The sequence below is a fragment of the Scyliorhinus canicula genome, chromosome 21 (genome assembly GCF_902713615.1).
Source record: "Scyliorhinus canicula chromosome 21, sScyCan1.1, whole genome shotgun sequence".
NCBI classification, from domain to species: Eukaryota; Metazoa; Chordata; class Chondrichthyes; order Carcharhiniformes; family Scyliorhinidae; genus Scyliorhinus; species Scyliorhinus canicula.
Window position 1 is genome coordinate 39,553,246 of NC_052166.1, and position 24,676 is coordinate 39,577,921.

A 24,676-nucleotide genomic window follows, 5' to 3' on the forward strand; every position below is an offset into this window, starting at 1 on the left:
TGCTCCAAGTAGTGAGGATAGGGTTTGAAAATAAAATAGAGTGCATTACCTATAACAAACTGAAAAAAGCGACAGCAGCAACATGCAGATCACAGCATCTTGAACTCTTCAAGGTCACAGAACTGGAGAAAGCAGTAAGGTGCCTGAAATCTGGCAAAACAGCAGGATATGACAACATTGCGTCAGAATTCCTGAAACAACTTGGCCCCATGCTGGATCCTTAGCTGATAAAGTTCTACACAAGAATCATCAGGTCAAACTCACTCCTGAAGGTTGCATATAGCAATGGAGAAGAGCAAGGAACAATCTAAAGGAGAACTTTGAAATTGGAAGTGGGATAACCAATAGGACGAGAAGGGATTTAACCAGGGTATAATGCAACCGAAAATTGACTGGAATATCTGTAATGGAACACCAGGCGACCTTCAAGGAAGAGCTGTTTCAGGTACAATACATTCCAACAAAGAAAAAAAGTAAATGAACCAAAAGGACTTCTTAGATGACAAGAGATAGAGAGAATATGATGAAACAAAAAAAAGGGTGCATGTCAGGTGAATTCTTCAAGCAAGAACCAGGCCAAATGCAGTAAGTTGAGAGGGGAAGAGAAAAGGAAAATAAGATTGGCAAAGAGAATAGAAGAAAAGAATGGGGTTGGCATTAAAGGCAACACAAAAAAATCTTATACCAGCATATAAGTAGTGAATTGGTAGTAGGATGTAGGACCGGTCACTTGTATGCAAAGGTAAATACTGTCAGATGCTGGAAATCTAAAATAAACACCAAAAATGCTGGAAGCACTCCGATCAGGCAGCTTCAGTAGAAAAAAGTGGAGCTAACTTGTCAGACTGATGAACTTGCATCAGAATGACCCCGTTATGCTGAACCTTTGTGAAGTTCAGGTTAGGCCACAACTTAGAGCATTGTGTCCACTGCTGGTCACAGTTAAAAAAAGATGTTCGACATAGTAAGGCTTAGTGTGGAATTGGAGAACAGTGCCCCCCACAGTATGCTGTAGAGAGACCACTTTACAGTTGACAGGATAAAGAGTTGTATGGAGTCAGGCATACATGTACGTAGTTATGTGTTACCAATAAACACCACGGTTCAACCTAAGAAGCCTTTAATCCTCTGTGAGACCTACTAAACAAATTCTTAAAATAGTCACAATATTTTAGGAAGGATGTGAGGGTCCTTGAAGGGTTGCAGTGGAGATTTATTGGAATGCTTCTAGGGTGAGTGATTTTGGCTACAAGGTTGGGTTGGAGATGTTGCATTATTCTCCTTGGTGCATCGGAGATTGAGGGATTTGATAGGAGTGCACAAGATTATGAGAAGTTTAGATAAGGTAGACCAAGAAAAGCTGTGCTTTTTAGCTAATGAACAAGGACTAAGGAACACAGATTTAAGGTTTTGGGGAAGAATGTGAAGCAGAACATTTTTATGTTGTGATTGTTAATGGCCTGGAATTTACTACCAGTGTGGTGGAAGTGGAGAGGATCAAGGATTTCAAAAGGAAATTGGATAGGAACATGAAGGAAGTAATCTTGCAGGGCTATGAGAATACAGTGAGGCCATGAGACTGATTGAATTGCTCCACAGTGTTCCAGCATAGACTCTGCCAAAATGACTCTATGGATTGATAAGAAATTGAAGAGGTAGGGCAGTATGCGGCACAGTGGTTAGCACTGGGACTGCAGCGCTGAGGACCCGGGTTCGAATCCCGGCCCTGGGTCACTGTCCGTGTGGAATTTGCACATTCTCCCCATGTCTGCATGGGTTTCACCCCCAGAAACCAAAGGTGTGCAGGCTAGGTGGATTGGCCACACAAAATTGCCCTGAATTGGAAAAAAAATAATTGGGTACTCTAAATTTATTTTTAAAAAAGAAATTGAAGAGGTTTTACACAAAGTGGTTTCAATATTTTGGGAAACCAGAAATCAAATTGCAGGTTATGCTGGAAAGAAAATTGTGCGGTGTTGACAAACTCCATTATTTTTGAGGAAAAATAGATGTATTTTAACCATGACAGGGCACTAGGTGTAAGCCCAGCCCTATGTGAGCTGATAACTGTTCATTGGCAATTTTCAATGCAAATATCAAAAAGACTGTTTTTTTTAACCCTCCCTGGTCCACCATTCGTATGATCATGGCTGGACTTTTACATCAGTTCCACTCTTCTGCTCTACCCCATAAAGCTATCCCTTGTTTAGCACTCCTAATATGTTCCTAAAAAGCAGCTTACTAAACAAAAATCATTTTGCCTTAGAAGGTTAAGTAATAAAGTTGGGTTACATTCCTGACCTGTAATTTGTGGGTCTAAATGGCCCAAAGGTCCACTTTCTAACATAGCAACTCTTTCCCCCTTTTGCTCACCGCCCCCCTCTCCTGACTCTCCGTTCTCTCTTTGCCCCTCTTCCGAGCCCTCGGTGACAGTGAGGACTCGGGAAAAGGGTGATGAATAATGCAGTGAGCAGAAAGTTGCAAAGGTTTGGGAAAGGGTGAGTGTGAGGGTCGGGATTGCACAATAGTCGGAAATCTTTTCACTCCGAAGTGATCTTGGGTAACATTTAATGAAGTAGCATTCATGGAACAATATGCATTGACTGAAACACATTAAATGAAGAGTAACATAATATCCTTCTGTTCTTAGCTGTGGATGGAGCTATGAATACCCAAACATACTTCAAGACTGAGTAAGAACTTAAAATTGCCATGCATGCTGGGAAAATGCAACGGGTGAGTCATTTTTGGAAGAGGAAGAGTTAATGGTGTGAGCAGAATTCTTCAGTAAACTGATTAATTTGAAAAAATAGTCAATTACTGTCTATCTTTAATTAGCAATCCTTCTATATGCGTTAGAGAACAAGTGTAATAGCTTAAGCAGCAGAGAGAGCAGTAATTCCCATGAGCAATATGTGTCGGTAAACGGTCATGGCTGGCAACGGATCATGTGATTGGTCTTCTGTGCTGCTGAGGCAATGCTCTCCAGAGAGTTTCAAGGGTAGCGGAAAAGTGTTTGTATGAGCCTGCTTGTACATGACTCTCCCGATCTCCATATGCATTCATGTATGAATAGGAGGAATGCCCATCTGTGGTCCTCCAGGATGTCCTTCACCTGGAGAAGAATGGGGTGGAGGTGGCATCTGCACACTCAGTGATCAATGACACTTTTGGATTAGCAGGCTTGAGAAAACTAATAGGGGAGGGGACACGGGGTGTGGGAGGGTTTCAGCAAAACAGATTTGGGCCAAGTGAATTTCCTTCAATCATTAAGAACATGGCTTTGTCAGCTGTTGGACTCAAGGGCCTAATAGGTACTGGATCTGCTATGCTCCTTTACTAATGCAGTGCATTCGGGCAAGAATCCATTTGTTATTGGCGGTGCAGTGCAATTGCTTTTAATAGCCATTTGAACTTTGCAGATGCATCGTTGATTGCTCTAGATAAGAACATCACCCTGATGGGGCAGTGCCACGAGACCCCAGGTAGCCCCAGACACTCCCGAGGAGGACTATCATCCATGAAAATATTTGGCACAACCCGGGTCTACAGATGATGCAGTTCATACGTGGAGATGAACGAAAGACAGTGCAGCAGGTGACTTTGCTTGTCCGGGGATATGGTAGTACATATTTGGGACTTTCGCCATGCCAATCTCATGCTGTGAGAACTTGGAGGGTATCCAGAGAAGGTTACTGTCGACCAAAACCTTTTTGCCACAGGATCCTTCCAGGGCTCAACCGCAGACCTTTGCAGAATCTCACAATCGGCCACACACAAATGTAAAAGGGAAGTGACAGGTGCCCTTTACAATAAAACTCACCACTGCATTCAGTTCCTCGTGTATGAAACAAGCCAGGCTTTTGGAACCGTGGGATTCCCTGGTATCTTAGGTATTCCGGAAGTGTAGGTTGCCAGCAACTGCACACGTGGGCTTGAGAGCTCCCTGGCAGCTGCCTATGAGATAAATTAGCAGAAAGGGTTTCACTCTCTCAATGTGCAGGTTATTTGTGACCACCCAAAGTAGATCCTGTATGTTTGTGCCAGGTACTCAGGGAGCTCTCATGGCTTTTACATCTTGGGTCACTTTCAGGTGCCACTTACCTTTGAGGAGATTCTGTGCTTAAAAGATTGGCTCCTTGGTGACAAAGGGTTACCCAGAAGTCATGATCAATGATGCACATCCGTTGCCCACAGAATGCATCTGAGAAGAGGTACAATCCAATACATTCTGCCAGAAGATCCATGAGCGAGGCTTCCGGTGGCGGCCATGAGCTGAGCGGTCACACAAAAGGTGGCTCCCGCCTGCAAACTTGATTTTGGACATTTTTAACCCGGTAAACGGACACCGCAATCGGAAAATATCGGAGAAAATAGATCCTGGTCAGTAGCTCTGCCAGAGTGGAATGTTGACAGGTCGCCAAACGAGATTTAAAGGGCACAAACTGAACAAAATCCCACGCTTTGTTGGACCCGCGTGCAACGCAAAGTTCAACATTGCGGATCTGCAGTCGTTGACGCCATCCCAGTCCTCGACAGAAACGCTGATCGAGTTCATCATGGTAAAACTCCAGAAACACAGAAAGCCGGTGAAGGAAGACCTGCCGGTGGCAACTGAAAAGGCCATGCCAACCCTGCGGATCGTTGAAAGGGTGGAGTGACGACTGGAGGCGCAGACTGCAACAACCCTGTAAATTGAGAGGACGATCACGGAGCAAGACGGACTCATTTCCTTGTTAGCGGCTGAAATACCAATGTTGGTGGCAATCCAGAAAATCTTGAAGCTCCGAGCTGAGGACCAAGAGGAACGATCCAGGCGCAAGAACCTCTGGACCGTTGGGCTACCAGAGATCACAGAAGGTAAGAGCCCAACCGTGTATGCCTCGAAGATGCTCGGGAAGCTGGTTGGAGAGTGAGTCCTCGCTAAACCCTCTCCGAGGTGGACCGGGTCCTCCGGTTACTGCGCCAGAACCCCTGACCCGGGGTTTCACCACGGGCAATGATCGGTGAACCCCACAAGCTCCAGGACAAGGAGATTATCTTAAAATACGCAAAGACCACACAGACTTGCAACTGGGAGGGAGACTCCATCCATATATATCAGGACATTGAGGCTGACATAGCAAGATGCCGGGTGGAATTTAATAAGGCCAAGATGGCGCTATTCAAAAGTAAAATTCGACTTGGCATGCTGTATCCGTTGAAACCTTGGGTTTCTTTTACACAGCGGAGAAGGAAACTACTTTGTACGGAAGAATGGACTGGGAAAGAACTGAGCGTGGGCGTGCAAGGTCATGGATGCTCGGGTTTTAGATGTTCTACATGTGTTTGTGACTTTTATATTCTTTATAGGTCTCAAAGGATTTGTTGTTGGGGGCTCCAGGTCTGGACCTTACAGGCATCGGGGTTCATCGCATTGAAGGAGGGCTTTGGTTCTTCTTCACAATTTTAGTTCATCTCTCTTTCAATACGGGCAATGTTAATCGGGGACAGTGGGGCAAAGGGCGGTTGGATTCGTTCGGATCGGAGTCATTTAGCTTTGTTCCCAAGTGGAGACCACCATGCTAGCAGCAGTCATGTTAGTTAACGGGAGTAATACGAGGAGGAAGAGGGAGGGGATGATGGGTCACCTGACAGGGAGGTGGCGACTGGCAGGGATGGGGGGTAAATCAGCATGCATCAGCAGGCGGATTTCTTGGGGTTGTAGGGGACAGGAGAAGGCGGGTGTCTGGAGTTTGTTCGAGGGGGGGAATGGGGAGAGCAGGGAATGAGTTGGGTAATCTCTATGGGGAGGAGGGAGGGCAAAGTGCTGGTCACACAGGTTTCCTGGTTGGACAAGTTGAATGAGGGTGGTTGCGGCGGACATCTTGGATGGACTGGGAAAAGAGACACAACTGGGCTTGGAGAGGCATGTACATGAACTGGATGTGGCTGACCCTAATAGAGGGTCAGAGACACCTGGTCAGGTTGGTCACATGGAATGTGAAGGGGCTTAGTGGTCCGGTCAAAAGATCCTGGGTCTTCTACCACTTGAAAAGCCTGATGACCGATGTAATCTTTCTGCAAGAAACACATCTGAGGACCGAGGACCAGACGAGGGAAAAGAAAAGCTGGGTGAGACAAGTCTAACAAATCAAATTTTGGTGAGAGGGGTAGCAATCTTGTTTAATAAGTGAGTAACTTACATGGCGACCAATATGGTGATGGACCCGGTGAGTGGGGCTTTGGAGGGAGCTCTGGTGGTTCTGGTGAATGTGTATGCCCTGAGCTGAGGTGATACTTTCTCAAGGAAACACTGGCAGTGATCCCCGACCTCGATTCCCATCAATTGATCACGACAGGTCAAATCCCAGGTTGGTGCAAGGTCAGGAATGGCAAAAGAGACGACTTCCAGTGACAGCCACGGTCTGAGTGGTCGCACATTTGGTGGCTCCTGCTCATGGTGAACTTTTTGGACCTTTTCCCCAGATAACGGCGGAGCTGGGTGATTGTAAAAAGTGCAGGAAGGGTGGAAGAAGAGAGTATCCCACGTGTATGGATTCGTGGACCAGAAGTGGTCGAAAAAGGAGGGAACAACTGCTGAAAGGTGGTGTGAAGCCTGCCACATAGGAGAAGATGGCAGAGGATCAGGGTCCAAGCTTGCCGGCCCAGTGGTCGACAGATCAGCTAATGAGCTTCTACCATGAGAAGTTTGCCCAGCAGAGGAAGGAGAACTTGGGAGAACCTGGCCAGGGTGGTGGATCCGAAAAAGGTGGGGATTGACCGCATGGAGATGAGGTTAGAGGCCCAGGGCCTGGCGATCCAGAAGGTGGAGGAGGCGGTGGGAGAGCACGAGGAGCAGCTCGCCTCGATGGCTGCGGAGAGGGGATTGATGAGAGATCAACAGTGGAGGCTGCAGGAGAAGGTGGAGGACTTGGAGAATAGATCACGCAGGCAGAACTTGAGGATCGTGGACCTGCTGGAGGGCAGTGAGGGAGCGGACACCTGTGCATATGTGGCGCGGATGTTCAAGAAGCTACTGGGTGAAGGAGCATTTGCTCGCCCTTGGAGGTGGACCGGACGCACAGGGCGTTTATGAGGAAACTGCAAGGGAATGAGCAGCCGCGAGTGATGGTGGTGCGACTGTACCGGTTCCTGGATAAGGAACGGATTTTGAGTTGGCCAGGCAGATGAGGCACTGTACTTGGGAAGGCAGCGAGCTGCGTGTCTATCAGGACCTGGGTGCAGAGCTGGCCAAAAGGAGTGCGAGCTTCAACAAGTTGAAGTCGGCCCTCTTCAAGAGGGGGATGACGTTCGGCATGTTATACCCAGCATATTTGTGAATAACGTACAAAGGCAGGGAACTCTACTTTGGGTCGCCAGAGGAGGCAATCGAATTTGTTAGAGACAGTGGATTGGCAGGAGAAGGAGGACATTGAACTCTGGAGGGAATGCTCCTATTTTGTATTTTGCTTTTCTTCTGGTTTGTATGAACCACTTTTGCACTGTATTTGGGGCAGTTGCTATGTTTTGGGTTCTTGATGGGGAGGGTGGGTTGTTCATTTCTTTGTGTTTGGTGGGGATTATAAAGTTTTTACTGGGAGGATATTTGAGCGGGGGGGAGGAGGGGAATCGGGGGTAGGGATGCAAGGCGCCATGGACGGGGGCTACCAGGCTAGCTGGGCGGGCAAGCTCACGGAAGCGCAGTGGGGGGTGAGCAGGTGGTAAGTTTATTGATGAGGGTTGGGATTGTTATTTTGTTTAGGGGTGGGGGGAGAGAGGGGGGGTAAAAGTCTGCTGACAGGGGAGGGGTGTTCGAAAGGTGACATGGGGAAGGCTGACGGTGGGCACCCGAGTTCGGGCCTGAAGGGGTGCGGGATGCGGGCTGAAGGCTGGCCTAGGAAGGGCTATGGTTGATTGGCAGGGTGGTGGGAGGTGGTGGTTGAGGGAGTTGGGGGAAGGGTGCCCTCTGACCAGGCTGATCACATGGAATGTGAGAGGGCTGAATGGGGCAGTCAAGAGGACCCGTGTGTTCGCACATTTGAAAAGCTGAAAGCTAAATGTGGCAATGATACAGGATACACACATGGGAGTCTTGGATCAGACTAAGCTGAGGAAGGGGTGGGTAGGGCAGGTATTCCATTCGGGGCTAGATTCCAAAACAAGGGGAGTGGCCATTCTGATTAATAAGCGGGTGGCATTCGATCCTCTTTCTTCCCCTAGTCATCCCCCTATTCTCTGGTCACTTCTCTAGTCAGTTCTCTGCGACAAACTTGTCCGTGTCCGCTGGAGCTGTGAAGAAGTGCTCCCTGCCTTGGAATATGACCCAGAGTTTGGCTGGGTACAACGTCTCAGACTGCACAGCGCGGCCTTCGCCCTATTAAATTCGGCCCGGCGCTTGGCCAGGTTGGCTCCAATGTCCTGATCAATCCGAATCCGGTGGCCTTCTTAGTTACAGTTTTTGGCTTGTTGCGCAGGATCCGTTCCCTGTCCTGGTACCGGTGCACCTTGGCAATTATTGCTCTTGGTTGTTCCCTGGCTTTGGACTTTGGGCGAAGTAACCGGTGCACTTTGTCGATTTCTGGTGGGTTGGGGAACATATCCCATCCCATCAGGTTGCTCATCGAGTCTGCATCGACCATTCAAAAGGCCACCCTACCCAGGCCCAATCCATCGCCCTATTCCTGCAACCCCACCCTAAGGGGTAAGTTAGCATGGCCAATCCATCTAACCTGCACATCTTTGGACTGTGGGAGGAAACCTGAACACCCGGAGGAAACCCACGCAGACGCAGGGAGAAAGTGCAAACTCCACACAGATAGTGACCCGAGGTCGGAATTGAATCCGGGTCCCTGGCTCTGTGATGTAGCAGTGCTAACCATTGGCCCCGTGCCACCCCATGTGCAACTTCTCAGCACATCTCAGTCACTGGATGTGGAACAAAGAAATATAAAAAGAGAGAAAACTGCTGATGAGGATTGAGGCAGGTAAAATCACTGCAAAGGAGATTTTGTTGACTAATTATGGGATGGCATCAGGATCAATGGAAGATTCTCGTGACCGGATTCGCACACACGTAAAGACGTTGGGCGAAGCACTGCCGATGTAAAGGTTTAACAAAAGTTTACCTTGCTGGCCTGGGGGTTGCTCCCGGAGATGATGAGTCAGGCATCCATCTCGTTCCTATTGAAAAAGGACAAGGACCCGATGGAGTGTGGGTCATACCGACCAATCTCATTGTTGAATATTGATGCAAAAACTTTGGTGAAGCTGCTGGCACTCAGGCTGGAGGGGTGTCTCCCACAGTTTGTTAGGGAAGATAAAAAGGGTTTTGTTGAGGGTAGGCAATTATCTTCCAATGTGTAGCGCCTACTAAATGTGGCATTGTCCCAAGCAGTGGTGAGGGGGGGGGGGGGGGGGGGGGGGGAGAACAAGAAGTGATAATGGCTTTAGATGTGGAAAAGGCCTTTGATAGGGTAGAGTAGGGGTACCTGCTGGAGTGTTGGAAGGGTTCGGGATTGGACCTAAATTTGTGTTGTGGGTTCACTTGTTGTACAAGGAACCAAAGGCCAGCGCTCAGACGAAGAATATAAGCTTGGTTATTTTCGGTTGTTTAGGGGAACGAGGCAAGGGTTCCCTACGTCCCCTCTCCTATTTACGTTGGTGATTGAGCTGTTGGCCATCATCCTGAGGAAGTCGGACAAATGGAAGAGGATAATGTGGGGGGTGGGGGGGGGGGGGGGGGGGGGGGGGTGGGGGTGGGGGGGGGGGGGGGTGGGGAGGTAGGATGGAGCATAGAGTATTGTTATATTCTGGCAACCTCTTGCCGTACATGGCGGACACGTCCCCATGATGGGAGACATAATGGGGCTGTTAAAGTGGTTTACGCCTTTCTCAGGGTACAAATTGAATTTGGAAAAAAGTGAATGTTTTCTGGTCACTCCACAGGGGAAGGGAGCTAACTTGGGGTGTTGCCTTTCCGCCTGATGAGTTCTCATTTTAGATGTTTTGGGGTACAGGTTGCCCAGGACTGGGTACAGCTACGAAAACTGAACTTTACGAGTTGGGTGAGCAAGGTTAAAGTGGTCCTGCAGAGGTAAGACAGTCTCTCTGTGTCTCTGGCTGGCGAGTGCAGTCGGTAAAGATGAATATTCCACCAAGGTTTTTGTTTTTATTTCAGTGTCTTCTGGTATTTCTGCCGAAGGTGATCTTTCTGGGGGTGGAATGGTTTATTTTGTCGTTCATTTGGATGGGTAAGGTGGCGAGGATTCGGAAGGTGATCCAAGGGACCGACAGTCAGAGGATTTGGCACTGCTGAACCTGATTTATCATTACTGCGCGGCGAATGTGAACAAGGTATTGAGGTGATATGGGGTCAGGAGGAGCTCTGGGTGAAGATGCCTTCAATAAATTGGGCAGCACGGTAGCAAAGTGGATAGCACTGTTGCTTCACAGCGCCAGGGTCCCAGGTTCGATTCCCGGCTTGGGTCACTGTGCAGAGTCTGCACATTCTCCCTGTTTCTGCGTTGGTTTCCTCTGGGTGCTCCGGTTTCCACAAATCCCGAAAGACGCGCTGTTAGGTAATTTGGACATTCTGAATTCTCCCTCTGTGTACCCGAACAGGTGCTGGAATGTGGCGATTAGGGGCTTTTCACAGTAACTTCATTGCAGTGATAATGTAAGCCTACTTGTGACAATAAAGATTAGCAAAAAAACCTCTCATCGTGTTATGCAAGAATCCAGAGTGCGGACATCTTTAAAAAAATTTGTTCATGTAATGTGGACGTCGCACGCTGGGCCAGCATTTATTGCCCATCCTTAATTGCCCTCGAGGGGGCAGTTAAGAGTTAACCACATTGCTGTCGGTCTGGAGTCACATGTAGGCCAGACCAGGTAAAGATGGCAGATTTCCTTTTCTAAAGGAACTAGATTTGTGAACTAGATGGGATTTTACAACATTCAACAATGGTTTTATGATAATCTTTCTTTAAATAAATTTAGAGTACCCGATTATTTTTTTCCAATTGAGGGGCAATTTAATATTTTTTGGGTTGTGCTAACCACTGCACCACCATGCCACCCTGGTTAATGGTCATCGTTAGATTTTTAATTCCAGCTTTTTATTGAATTCACATTTCACCATCTGCAGTGGCGGGATTCAAACCCGGGTCCCCAGCACATTACCCTGGGTTTCTGGTTTACTAGTCCAGTGGCAATACCACTATGCCATCGGCACTACCCCACCTCCACACCTTTTCTCTCTGCACCAGCAAAGAAATATAACAAGTATCCATTCAATCCATGAGACATGAAGAAGGAATAAAGTAGAATGTCTTTACAAAAGTGCAATTTTTCGCAGTGAACGAACACTCATGCCATCAGTGTGCATTCAATACTTTTTAACTTTCCTAACCCCACTGCTAATATCTAAGTGCAACCCTCATATCCACAGCAAAGGTGGAGGCAGCCTTCTGACTGTTATATCATGTTGTCTGAGATGTCCTTTACGAGTATCCTCTAGGGACCCAAGGACTTGAGGGCCCTGATCTGCTCATTGGTCTCCTGCTCTGGGGCAGGTGTACCCTCCTTGGCCTGCCCTGCTGGAGGCAGTGGGATCACAGGCAGAAGGGTTTGGAGTGGCAGGGAACCCTTGCAGCGTCCTGGGTGGAACCCCCCAGGGTGCCTGTCTGGCGCTGATCCTTCCTGTGGGTGCTGGTGGCTCTTCCCTGACTCCTTGAGAAAGTGAATACCTGGAGGAGTGTCAAGGTACCACATCTCGCTCTTGCCTAGCCACTGCTGGAACATCCTTGGCTCGAGCGATGGAGTGCACAGCTGAGTGCCAGTCTGGCAAAAAATGTACATTCTGCTGGAACTGCATCTCCAATGTGGCTACCAATCTTCCCATAGAGATTTCAAAGTGCTTGCATGCCGGAGCCATGATGTCAGACATCAATCACCCTGGTGAACTCCTCCATCGTTTGTCCCATGCTGCTAACAACCTCTGACAAGCCTGCATATCGTTGCCCTGCCTCTCTATGCATCTCCAACATATGTCCCAAGGCCTATTGGAGAGGCTTGTGATCAGATTCAGACTCAGCAGGGACATGGTCCCCAGAAAACCTCCAAGTGTCAGAGACCTCGGCTGTCACTGCCTCCACCTCTGTGGACATGTGGCTGTGAGGTGATGTACAGTGAACCAGAACCTATTCTGAAACTCGCTCCTGCCAAGTTGTGTTTAACTGCACTGATGGAGAATGCAGGCAAATCAGTGATGTCTGTACAGGCACGTGGCCCTCTTCCTCCTGTGAGGTGAGTTGGGGATTGGGGCTTCCTCTTGTGGCGCACAATTTCCTCTCTCTCTTGTTGATTCCTGGAATGAAGAGAAGAAAAAAATTAGTGATGGACTCAGCAGGCTTGTACATTACAGATCACTCACAGTCATTGTCTGCATTTTACTGCTGTATAATGGATACTCCCTCACTGGAATGTTGGGGGAGCCCATTCTCACCTTCCATGCAAACACAGTGTCCTCTCTCCCAGCTCTGCATTCTGTTTCCCAAATGGGGTAAAGGTCCTGAGCTCCAGGCTTCTACCTTCGGTCCCGGCTCTCCCCCACTTGTTATGGGAATTATTTTCCTGCATTAACACAGATGGATGATTGTGAGCAGTACGGATGAAAGATCAATTCAGAAGCTTGCATGCCTGTAGTGTGTGCTGAACCCTCTCAGTAAGGGATACAAATGTCTTTATGAAGGGACTTATATGTGATGGTGGGCTTTAAGTGGCTATGACACATTAAGTGCTGGTGGGCCATCAGCTGATCATGTGTGAGTCCCTGTAGACTGCAACCCTTGGCTGTGTAAGTAATGAAAGTGTGAGTTTGCAGTGAGTAGAAGTTTGACTTACCCTGGCAGAGTGCAACAGCTGATTAATCTGTTTCCTGCACTGCTGGGTGTTCTTTCTTTGGACCCGTTGGGCCTCAATAGCCCGGTGGCCTCTTCCCATGCCAGTGTGGTCAGTGGGAAGTGCCTCCCGCTCTCATCCCTCGGAGATAGGACCTTCCGCCTTTTCTCGACAGCCTGGAGGAGAATCTCCAGGTGGGCATTGCTGAATTGTGGGGCTGAAGGTGCTGTCTTCTGTTGGATATTTTATTATGGAATCCGGAGGTCTTGCTCTGCAGCGAGTGAATGGCTGTCGGGAGCCATTTAAACATGGCACCGGACGTAGCAACCTATGAGGTGATGGCGGGGCGCATGACTTCCTGCCCGCCCTGCCACGAGATCCTCATGGATGCATAATTAAAGAGCTGAACAGCGCAAGATTGCATGTGTTCCCTTCTCCAGTGGGATTCAGTCTGACCTTCCCGCCCACCACTGGACGTAAACTCCATAGATCATAGAATTTACAGTGCGAAGGAGGCCATTCGGCCCATCGAGTCTGCATCGGCCCTTGGAAAGAGCACCCTACCTAAGCCCACACCTCCACCCTGTCCCCGTAATCCCACCGAATCTCTTTGGACACTAAGGACAATTTAGCACAGCCAATCCACCTAACCTGCACATTTTTGGACTGTGGGAGGAAACCGGAGCACCTGGAGGAAACCCACGCAGACACTGGGAGAACGTTCAGACTCCACACAGACAGTGACCCAAGCTGGGAATCGAACCTGGGACCATGCTAAACACTGTGCTACCGTGCTTCCTCCAGAATGTAAGATTCCGCCCTAAGGTTTTGCTCTCTTCATGGGAAATAGTTTAGTTTAAACATGCAATTAAAACCAAATTTAACTGAGATCAAAAATGTTTTAACGGCTAGGTGGCCCCATTCATAATACTGATGGTGATACATTGGGAGTACATCATTAACATATTTTCTGTTATTAGCATTTATGCAGCACTGGTTTCTAAGCGGCCAGCCTTACAAACAGAGAAAGACTATTACCAAATCCAGTTAATTGCAAAGGAATTAATGCAGTATATAAAGTAACATATTTGAAAAATTGAGAAAAACTATTCTTGGTGGTCATACGACAATGTCATGTGTGCTGTAATTTTCCTCCAGCCTTTTCCACTTGAAGTTAACTGGGAGCTGCAGGAATAGTGCAGGGGATCCTACAGCAAAATACTTAACAAGGGTCTTGATAAGGAAACATAGGAAGTGTGCAAAGATTAAAATTACATTTCTCTTGTTCATTCTACCTTCAGTACGATCTTGTTTATTTGCATTAGCAGCACAATTTGAACTAGTTACATTCATGACGCCATGCTGTTCCATCCCACCTCTTTGAGCAAAGAAACATTGATCTGCCTTTGTGTCGGTCATCCAGCAACAACTGGTTAGAGTTGCCTATAAAAGGCAATGAAGCTTGAATAACGGTCAAGGTTGTGCTTTGAAACCAGATCCGTTGAATAAGACTGCTACTCGATCCATGTTACATCTCTACAAAGTTAATTTGATTGCATACAGTGCATATCAACGCATGGATTAGACTAGTAGTTTGGTGGGAAAAATACACTTGTCCTAACTTATTGTGAATAAGGACAGCTTCCTAAAGCTTTGCTACATTTAAGTCCAGCTTGTAAGGCCATTTCTATGTTTGCTGTAATTTTCCTGGTATTTGACACTTGCCCAAGTTTAATTAATGTAGCCACAGCAAGTTGAATCTCAAAGGTTTGTCTGAGCAATAAATGAGTTAGCATTTCGAACATAACTAAAGCCTTTATTTGATGACAGCGAAGTTAGTGCCTGAAAATTATTTGTTGCGAAATATTTTGTATTTGGAATGTTCTGTTTTTGTTGCTTTACAGTTTGCTAAGCCCAGTTTCTTTTAAATCTGTCCAAGTGCCTGGAATTCCTTAACATTTACTTCCCATTTCTGATGATTTCTGCACATATACATATGAAATTTGTCATATTTGACATATTTTCTGCCGCTACTATTTTCGAAATGTTGCTTATGAAGTGGGAGGGTGGTTTCAAGGGCAGAGTGTATTCTACTTGATCATTGATTTCACTATGCAAAGTAGAAAAGTCAAAGTTTTAAAAAACTTTTGAACAGTTCCATTATGTACAGTGGGCTGCATTCTCCATTATTGGGACTATGCCCTCACGCTGGTGTCAAAACTGTTGCGTTTTATCCCAGAAAAAATGGCATCAAAGAGACACAAATTCCCAGCCCTGCAGGGGGCTAGCAGGGACCCGGAGTAAATCTTGCAGCTTTGGTTGCAGATACGGGCCCCCACACTTCCGGGTTGGAGGCTGCGCATGCGCACGACGGTGGCCCCCATCGGCTGTGCCGTGCTCCATGGTGGACTCGGATTGCGGAGCTGGACCCAGAAAAGAAACCCTCCGATCGGCCCGCTCCTGACCAGGGCGGCCGTGGACTGAGAACGCAGCCGCCACGCAAGTACCCTGACCCGCTGTAACACATTAGTTCCACGCTGTCTGGACCTTGGCCTTCCCGAGTATGCCGCTTTTCGGGGCCCGCAGAATTGGTGGACCGGTGCGGGTTCCGATTTCTTGCGGGAACATAGAGTCTCCGCCCCCCTGCCAGTCGTGATTTCAGCGTCGGGGTGCGGAGAATCCAGCCCAGTATCTTTGCTGAATGCTGCAATATTTGTCTTTCCTCCACCTTCAAAGAGGACTCTCTAGTGCAGAGATGGGCAACCTGCAGCCATATGCGCCCCACCTGGGTTCTGAGTGCTGCCTGCGAGATATTTTGCTCGCCATTGCCCACGTGCAGGGTTGCCAGATTCTGCTGATTTCCATCCGCATAATGTTTTTCCTACTGGTATAACTGAAGTGGAAAAGCATGTAGAGCAACGGCAAGTGAAGGGAGGTGCATGTTGGTTGCTCACAACATTGACTGTGAGAGCCATGAGTTCCCTCTGCATCCAAAGTGTAAATACTTATTATGTTTTTACCATTTGAAGTTGATAGTTCTATTAATATATAAATAATAGAGCATTTTCTATAATTTAGTGTGCATTAAATATATTTCACCTTATTAATGGGGCTATGGTTAGTGCACAAGCCTGATTCAGATCTTACCACCCACTGAGATGAAGGACAACCACTCACGTACCCCACTCACTAGCCTACATTGCACATCGGGCAGCGTGGTAGCACAAGTGGACAGCACTGTGGCTTCACAGAGCCAGGGCCCCAGGTTTGATTCCCCACTGGGTCACTATCTGTGTGGAGTCTGCACGTTCTCCCCATGTCTGCGTGGCTTTCCTTCCGGTGCTCCAGTTTCCTCCCACAGTCCAAAGACATGCAGGTTAGGTGGATTGGCCATGATAAATTGCCCTTAGTGACCAAAAAGATGAGGAGGGGTTATTGGGTTATGGGGATAGGGTGGAAGTGAGGGCTTAAGTGGGTCGGTGCAGTCTCGAAGGGCTGTATGTTCAAAAAAAAAATCACTGATGTAGTGGGATACAATTGTCACCAGGAGCCTAACACACATGTTATAACTACTTTGTCTGACAATGGATGATCCATTGGATTCAGGGAAGAGTGAGACAAATTGAGGGATCCTGCTTTGCATATCATGAAGTAGACCTCCAGTGTGGAGTATGTTATTAGCTTATTAGTATGTTATTATGTTTTTATTAGCAATTCATAACGATGCACATAGTTACAGTACAAGATAGGTATGGAGCTGACCCCATTCTGGGTTAACTGTATCCATCTCCAAACTCACACTGCCTCTGGGTCAGGTGTCATCTTACATCACTGTGTGGGGCATAGAACTAGTAGTATCTGTTGGCTGCCATTTATACACCTCGGAAAATCTGCACGGAGCTGTAATAGATGACCGATTTGATGCCACCAATTTGTACACTTGCCAAAGTTGAAAGTTACCTTCATTAAAATTCAAACCTAACGTCATAAATGACTTTGAAAATCTATTTTACTTTACCTAAGAGTCAACATAAATGAAGAAACTAAGAGGATAACTCATACTGTGATTGCACATATTTAGGTCCAAAGAGTCAAAAGTTAAGAAATGGTTGGTTGGTCCTTTAACCTACTTCAGTTTAAATAGCTGTTTGTCAGATTGCTTTAAAAGAAAGTGCAAACAGTTTAGTAGCTGTTTGGAACATTTTTACATCTGCTTGTGCTCGGTTATAACAAGAGAAGTAATTAAAACTTAATAGAAAACTGGCAGAAACTGACTAAAAAATGCTGTCACAATTCCCCAAAAGACAGCAAGGCATGAACACTCCAGTAACCATATCGGTGAAGAGTGAAAACAAATAGTTGTTGGGGTTTTGAATTTTGAACAACATTGAGTTATGATGAAAGTCATCAACCTGCAATGTTAACTCTGTTTCCCTTTCTGAAGATACTTCTTGACTTGGTCTGTATTTCCATAATTTTCTGTTTTTATCTCCTAAGTCCTTTCATTTGTAAGGAATGAAAAGAAACCCATAAAAACCTGAAGCGGAAAATCAAAATTTTGAAGGCAGAAAATTAATGATATATTTCTCGGGAGAAGGATTGATGGAAAGATACTCCTCTCGAAATTTTTGAATTTTTTGTGATGAATTCTAAGTAATAAAGAAATGAAGAACCTTCATGCCTGTTGGAACCAACAATTCTACGGACACGTGCTTGTAGCATTAGAATAGCGGTTTTAATATACTCATAACAGAGCCAGCCCATTAGCCATTGAACCTTCGGCGAACTGGCCGGCTGACCATGTGGCACCGATCTTTATATAGCAGCTTCCGGGGGAGGAGTCCTGGGCAGAGCCAAGGGAGAAGCCCCGTACAACTCGAGCATTCCCAGAGCTACTCCCCCTGGAGGACAGGTAGTGCAACTGCACTTACAATACAGACACATGTACATACAGATAATAATCCGATGTGAATCACATTCACCACATTCACCCCCTGTGAAAAAAAATCGAGTCCAGCGGGGGTGGTGGCTCACAGAGTTAGTCTGTCCGGTGGATGAATTGTTCTTTTCGATCAGCGGAGAACCGGGGTTGCAGCCTCTTGCGGTGGCTGTGTAGGTGTTGAGAGCTGGGGTACGATGGCAGTCTCCGGGGCGGGTCTCGTCCAAACTTTATACACCTCTGGCTCGACCGGAGACTGGGGGCGCTGGGGGTGGGCTGGTTCTGGCGCGTGGAACCGGTGGGGTAAGCTTGCGGAATCGGGGGTGCGAGGGGGCGGCAGCATAGGGAACGGGGTAAGGGGTTCCTCAGCGGGGGTGGGGGGGGGGCTGGATCCAGCGGGTGCCAGGTCCCAAAGGGATACTGTGTCCTGGCGACTGTCCGGGAACTCCACAAATGCGTACTGGGGGTTGGAATGGAGGAGGTGCACCTTTTCAACACGAGGGTCAGTTTTGTGCCCCCTGACGTGCTTCCTCAGGACGACCGGGCCTGGTGTCCTCAGCCACGCCGGAAGTGAGACTCCCGTGGTAGTGCCCCTAGAAAAAATGAAGAGTCGCTCGTGAGGGGTTTGATTTGTAGCTGTACAGAGGAGGGATCTGATTGCATGGAGTGCGTCTGGGAGGACTTCTTGCCATTGGGAGACTTGGAGTTTTCTAGACCGGAGGGTCAGTAGGACGGTCTTCCAGACCGTCGCGTTCTCCCTCTCCACCTGCCCGTTCCCCCTGGGGTTGTAACTGGTAGCCCTGCTCGAGGCGATGCCCTTGTCGAGCAGGTACTAACGCAGCTCGTCGCTCATAAAGGACGAACCCCGGTCGCTGTGCACGTAGCTGGGGAAACCGAACAGGGTGAAGACACTATGCAGGGCCCTAATGACTTTGTGGGTCATATCAGGGCATGGAATGGCAAAAGGGAATCGGGAGAACTCGTCGATGATGTTGAGGAAATAAATGTTCTTGTTAGTGGAGGGGAGTGGCCCTTTTAAATCGATCGCAAGGCGTTCAAAGGGCCTAGAAGCCTTGACCAGGTAGACCCTGTCTCGTCTATAGAAGTGCGGTTTGCACTCTGCACAGATTGGGCAGTCCCTGGTGACCGCTTTTACCTCCTCGTTGGAGAAAGGCAGGTTTCGGGCTGTGATGTAGTGGGCGAGCCGGGTGACCCCTGGATGGCAGAGGTCAACGTGGATGGCTTTCAGACGGCTGATCTGCGCGCTGGCGCATGTCCCGCGGGATAGGGCATCCGAGGGCTCGTTGAGCTTCCCCAGTCGATATTTACTATCATAATTATAGGTGGAGAATTCGATCCTCCACCGAAGGATTTTATCATTTTTTATTTTGCCCCTTTGCGAGTTGTCAAACATAAAGGCAACCGATCGTTGGTCGGTGATGAGGGTGAACCTCCTACCTGCGAGGTAGTGCCTCCAGTGACGAACAGCCGCCACGATGGCTTGTGCTTCCTTCTCGACTGAGGAGTGTCAGAGTTCTGAAGCGGATAGGGTACGGGAGAAAAATGCAACGGGCCTCCCTGCCTGATTTAAAGTGGCTGCTGGAGCTACCTCTGAGGCGTCGCTCTCAACCTGAAAGGGAGTGGATTCATCCACCGCCCGCATGGCTGCTTTGGCGATGTCCTCCTTGATGCAGCTGAAGGCCTGGCGCGCCTCAGCTGACAGGGGAAATCGTGTGGCCTTAAAGAGTGGGCGGGCTTTGTCCGCATATTGAGGGACCCACAAGGCGTAGTATGAGAAGAACCCCAAGCACCGTTTGAAGGCCTTGGGGCAATGAGGGAGGGGCCCAGGACTCCGTTCTCCACGACGTAGCCGAGGATGGCCAGTCTGTGCGGAAAACGCATTTCTCCTTGTTATAAGTGAGATTTAATTTCTGTGCCGTTTGGAGAAAACGGTGGAGGTTGGCGTCGTGGTCCTGCTGGTCGTAGCCGCAGATGGTAACATTGTCCAGATACGAAAACGTGGCCCGCAGCCCGTACTGGTCTACCATTCGGTCCATTGCTCGTTGGAACACCGAAACCCCGTTAGTGACGCCGAAAGGGACCCGGAGGAAATGGAAGAGGCGGCCATCAGCCTCGAATGCCGTGTAGTGGCGGTCCTCCGGACGGATTGGGAGCTGGTGGTATGCAGACTTCAGATCCACCGTGGAAAATAGCTGATATTGGGCGATCTGATTAACCATGTCTGCAATTCTGGGGAGGGGATACGCGTCTAGGAGCGTAAAGCGATTTATGGTCTGGCTATAGTCGACAACCATGCAAAATATTTCCCCGGTCTTGACGACCGCCACCTGAGCTCTCCAGGGACTATTACTGGCCTCTATGATCCCCTCACTGAGCAGCCGTCGGACCTCCGATCGGATAAACACCCTATCCTGTAGGCTGTATCGCCTGCTGCGAGTAGATACTGGCTTGCAATCTGGAGTGAGATTGGCCAAGAGCGGAGGGGGGGAGATGCGGAGCGTGGTTAGGCTGCAGATAGTGAGTGGGGGCAGGGGCCCGCTGAAGCTGAGGGTGAGGCTCTTGAGGTTGCACTGGAAATCCAGGCCTAATAAGAGTGGCGCGCAGAGGTCGGGCAGGACATAAAGTTTAAATTTAGAATAACTAGCGCCTCGAATTGTGAGCGTAGCAACGGTGTGTCCTTGGATTTGGACTGAGTGGGAGCCCGAAGCGAGGGCGATAGTTTGGCTCACCGGAAAAATAGAAAGCGAACAGCGTCTTACCAGCTCTGGATGTATAAAGCTCTCGGTGCTCCCGGAGTCAAAGAGGCATGGCATGCTGTACCCTTTGATCTGGACCTCCGCCATCGAACTTCGTAGGTGCTTGGGGCGGGATTGATCCAGGGTGACTGCGCTGAGTTGCGGGTAGTCGGCGGCTCGATCAGCTGTGCTGGAGTGGCCCCGTGATGACTGCCCTCTGAGTTCGTAGTCGTCGAGGTGAGTTTCAGAGTTTGAAGGCGATGGATCCCAAGATGGCCGCCTCCATGAGTCGCACATGGCCGGCCGCATGGAGGAGGATTGCCAAGATGGCTGCCCCCATGAGTCTCACATGGCCGGCCGCATGGAGGAGGATTGCCAAGATGGCCGCCCCCATGAGTCGCACATGTCAGGTGGGGGCAGAGTCGGCATACAGGCTGCAGCATTTTGGGGCCTGCAGGCCTGTGAATTCAGGGAACGAGTGCTTTGAGCCGTGGGAGGGTTAGAGGCTGGGGCTTTCTTCGCCAGACACACTCTGACATAGTGTCCTTTTCGCCCGCAGCTGCTGCAGGTCACGTTAGGGGCCGGGCAGTGCTGCCGCGGGTGCTGGCTTTGGCCACAGAAATGGCAGGCTGGAGCAGCCGAGTAGCTGGCTGGGGTAGCAGAGTAACTGGCTGGGGCAGCAGAGTAACTAGCTTTGGCAGCGCGGTAGCTGGGGAGCCGTGCGGCACAGGCTTGGGGGGACTGTTGGTCGGGGGTCCACGATGAGGTCACGGGGTTCGTGGGTAACGAGGTGAGGCTGCGGAGGGAAACTTCCATAGTGGTAGCAGCCTTTCACAGTAGTGTCTAAGTCCTGGGCCCCCTTTTCTAGCAGTCTTTGACGCACATAGTTAGACCTAAGGCCCGCCACGAAAACGTCCCGCACAGCAAGCTCCCTATGTTCAGCCGCGGTAACGGCTTGATAATTACAGTCATTGGAAAGATTGTTCAATTCCCTTACAAACCCGGCTAGCGTTTCTGTAGGCCGCTGACGGCGGGTCTTAAACACGTGGCATGCATAAACCTCGTTAATGGGCCTAACGTACATTTTGTCCAATATTGCCAGCGCTGCGGTGTAAGAACCGGCTGAATTCAGCTGTGTGGATATTCTGTGGCTTACCCTCGCATGCAGTAGGCTGAGTTTTTGTTCCTCCGTTGTTCCGGCGATGCTGGCTTCTGCCAGGTAGGCTTTAAAACATCTCAGCCAGTGGGAAAAAATTTCCTTAGCCTCTGCATCCTCTGGGTCGAGTTCTAGGCATCCGGGCTTGAGGGCTGCTTCCATGATTTCTTCAACTGTTTCCTGAGTATATTAAATTGTTGGAACCAATAATTCTACGGACACGTGCTTGTAGGATTAGAATAGCGGTTTTAATATACTCACAACAGAGCCAGCCCATTAGCCATTGAATCTTCGGCGAACTGGCCGGCTGACCATGTGGCACCGATCTTTATACAGCAACTTCCGGGGGAGGAATCCTGGGCAGAGCCAAGGGAGAAGCCCCGTACAACTCGAGCATTCCCAGAGCTACTCCCTCTGGAGGACAGGTAGTGCAACTGCACTTACAATACAGACACATGTATATACAGATTATAATCAGGTGTGAATCACATTCACCACAATGCCACAATATTTCCTAGAGCACTTAGTGGCTCATGAAATACTTTTGAAATGTGGCAACTTGTTTTATAAACAAACATGACAATCAAATTGCCCAAAGCAGGGTCCCAAAAACAGCAGTGTGACTGGCAGCCTGTTAATCTAGTTTGTTGCTCTTGATTGATGGAGAAATGTTAACCAGGACACAGTTAATCAATTTGAAATGCTAATTGGCAGGTATGAATTTCAAGTGACTAATTGTTACAAGGTAAGTATGTTTTTAGAGAACACTACATAATTAAACTTGTACCAAAATCAAAAAATAAAGCGGAGGCTGGAAATCAGAAATAAATACAGTAAATACTGGAAATACTCAGCAAGTGTGGCAGTATCTTTGGAGAGATAAATAGCTAATGTTTCAGGTTGATTATAAATCATTAAATTATCAAACTTTACAGAACAAAAATGCTTTGTTTCAAAATAATCAGAATTTTACCGTGGCTAGGGTGATTGTTCAAAAGAGAGGATCATTTCCATCTTCACTGCTTGACTAGTAACTAACTGAAAGGGCAGATCACACGCCTGTCGTGCTCCTGTGAAGTATCCTGGGAAGCTTTACAATATTAAACTAAAGTTGTTGTTCGAGAACCAGCCCAATTTTCATTTCCTTTGAACTCAATGGAAAAGTAATCACACTTCAATGTGACTTGGACAGACTGAATGAGTGGGCATATGCATTGCAGATGCAGAATAACGTGGTTAAATGTGAGGTTATCCACTTCGGTAGCCAAAATAGGAAGGTAGATTATTATTTGAATGGGTGTAAATTGAGAGAGGTGGATACTCAACGAGACGTTGGTGTCCTTGTGCATCAGTAGCTGAAAGTAAGCGTGCAGGTACAGCAGGCAGTAAGGAAGTTAAATGGTATGTTGGCCTTCATAGCGAGAGGATTTGATTATCGGAATAGGAATGTTTCACTGCAATTGTATAGGGCGACAATGAGGCCACACCTGGAGTATTGTGTGCAATTTTGGTGTCCTTATCTTAGGAAGGATGTTCTTTCTATTGTGAGAGTTCAGCGAAGATTTACCAGGCTGATTCCTGGGATGGCAGGACTGCCATATGAGGAGAGACTAAGTCGGTTAGGATTATATTCATTGAAGTTTAGAAGAATGAGAGGGGATCTCATAGAAATTTGTAAAATTCTAACAGGACTCGACAGAATAGATTCAGAAAGAATGTTCCATTGGGGGGAATCCAGAACTAGGGGTTCATAGTTTGAGGATAACGGGTAAGCCTTTTAGGACTGGGATGAGGAGAAATTTCTTTACCTAGAGTGGTGAATCTTGGAATTGAAAAAATGAAATGAAAATCACTTCATTTCATTATTGTCACAAGTAGGCTTCAAATGCAGTTAATGTGAAAAGCCCCGGGTCGCCACATTCCGGCGCCTGTTCGTGGAGGCTGGTACGGGAATTGAACTGTGCTGCTGGCCTGCCTTGGTCTGCTTTAAAAGCCAACTATTTAGCCCTGTGCTAAACCAGCCCCAAAAATGACCTGTAGTCGGCAGGACAATTGACTGTCACAGACAGTAATTGAGGCCAAAATTTTGTGTGATTTCAAGAAGGAATTAGATATAGCTCAGGGGGCTAAAGAAATCAAGGGATAGGGGATAAGGTGGGATCAGAGTATTGAAATTAATAATCAGCCATGATCATAATGAATGGCGGAATGGGCTCGAAGGGCCGAATGGCCTACTCTTGCTTCTATTTTCTATGTATGTTTCTAGGTTCAATTGCTGTCAGGTTACTGCTTATGTAATGAATTGAAAATTACCTCCACATTTAGCAAGCCTGCCTCAACTGGCATTTGCTGCGTTATTGTGGTAGTTGATTCAACTGTTTTTTTGAGAAATTCTGGAAACTGTCAATAAAATGTAGCATCTACTGTTGGTAATCAAATCCATTTTTTTTGGGAATTACACCATTTCTTCCCTTTCAACAAATATTAAACTTCTACTTAATCACTAAACTGTTTAATAGCATAATAATGACTCGATGTTTCTTGTCGAAACATTTGAGTCTCAGCGGCTGAAAATTTCTGTTTGAATGTGTGGAATGTTAACAGGACACCTTCTACAGGAAGTGGTGCATCTTGTACTCCCCAGAAACCTTTTTAAGCAAGATGTACTTGCAGTGTCTGTATTTGTTTAAGTGTCTTGTGTTTTAGAAAGAGGCTTGTGATTGGTCTGCTGGTTGGAGGTTGAATGCCAGAAGGCTGAAAGCTACTCCACTGAAACTAAGCAGTGCGAGTGGTGAAAAGTGGGAGAGCATAGGCGTCTTAAGTGACTTTTTTGAACTACAGATACATAACTTTCAAAAGGGAAGAAGAATAGATCGAAGCCTGAGGAAGTATAACAAATTCTGATGCTGTAAAATAAAAAGATACCGAAAGACTCAAAAACAG

At 47.8% G+C, this 24,676-nt stretch overlaps 1 protein-coding gene across 1 annotated transcript in view; it reads left to right on the plus strand.

Moving 5' to 3' along the window:
• Positions 1–2,712: 2,712 nt before the first annotated feature.
• rgs3a (regulator of G protein signaling 3a) overlaps positions 2,713–24,676 on the plus strand; it is a 325,379-nt gene continuing 303,415 nt past the window's right edge. The window contains exon 1 of the mRNA XM_038781674.1: positions 2,713–2,736. Within this exon, the coding sequence (XP_038637602.1) occupies positions 2,713–2,736 (24 nt within the window). The remainder of the gene's footprint in view (positions 2,737–24,676) is intronic.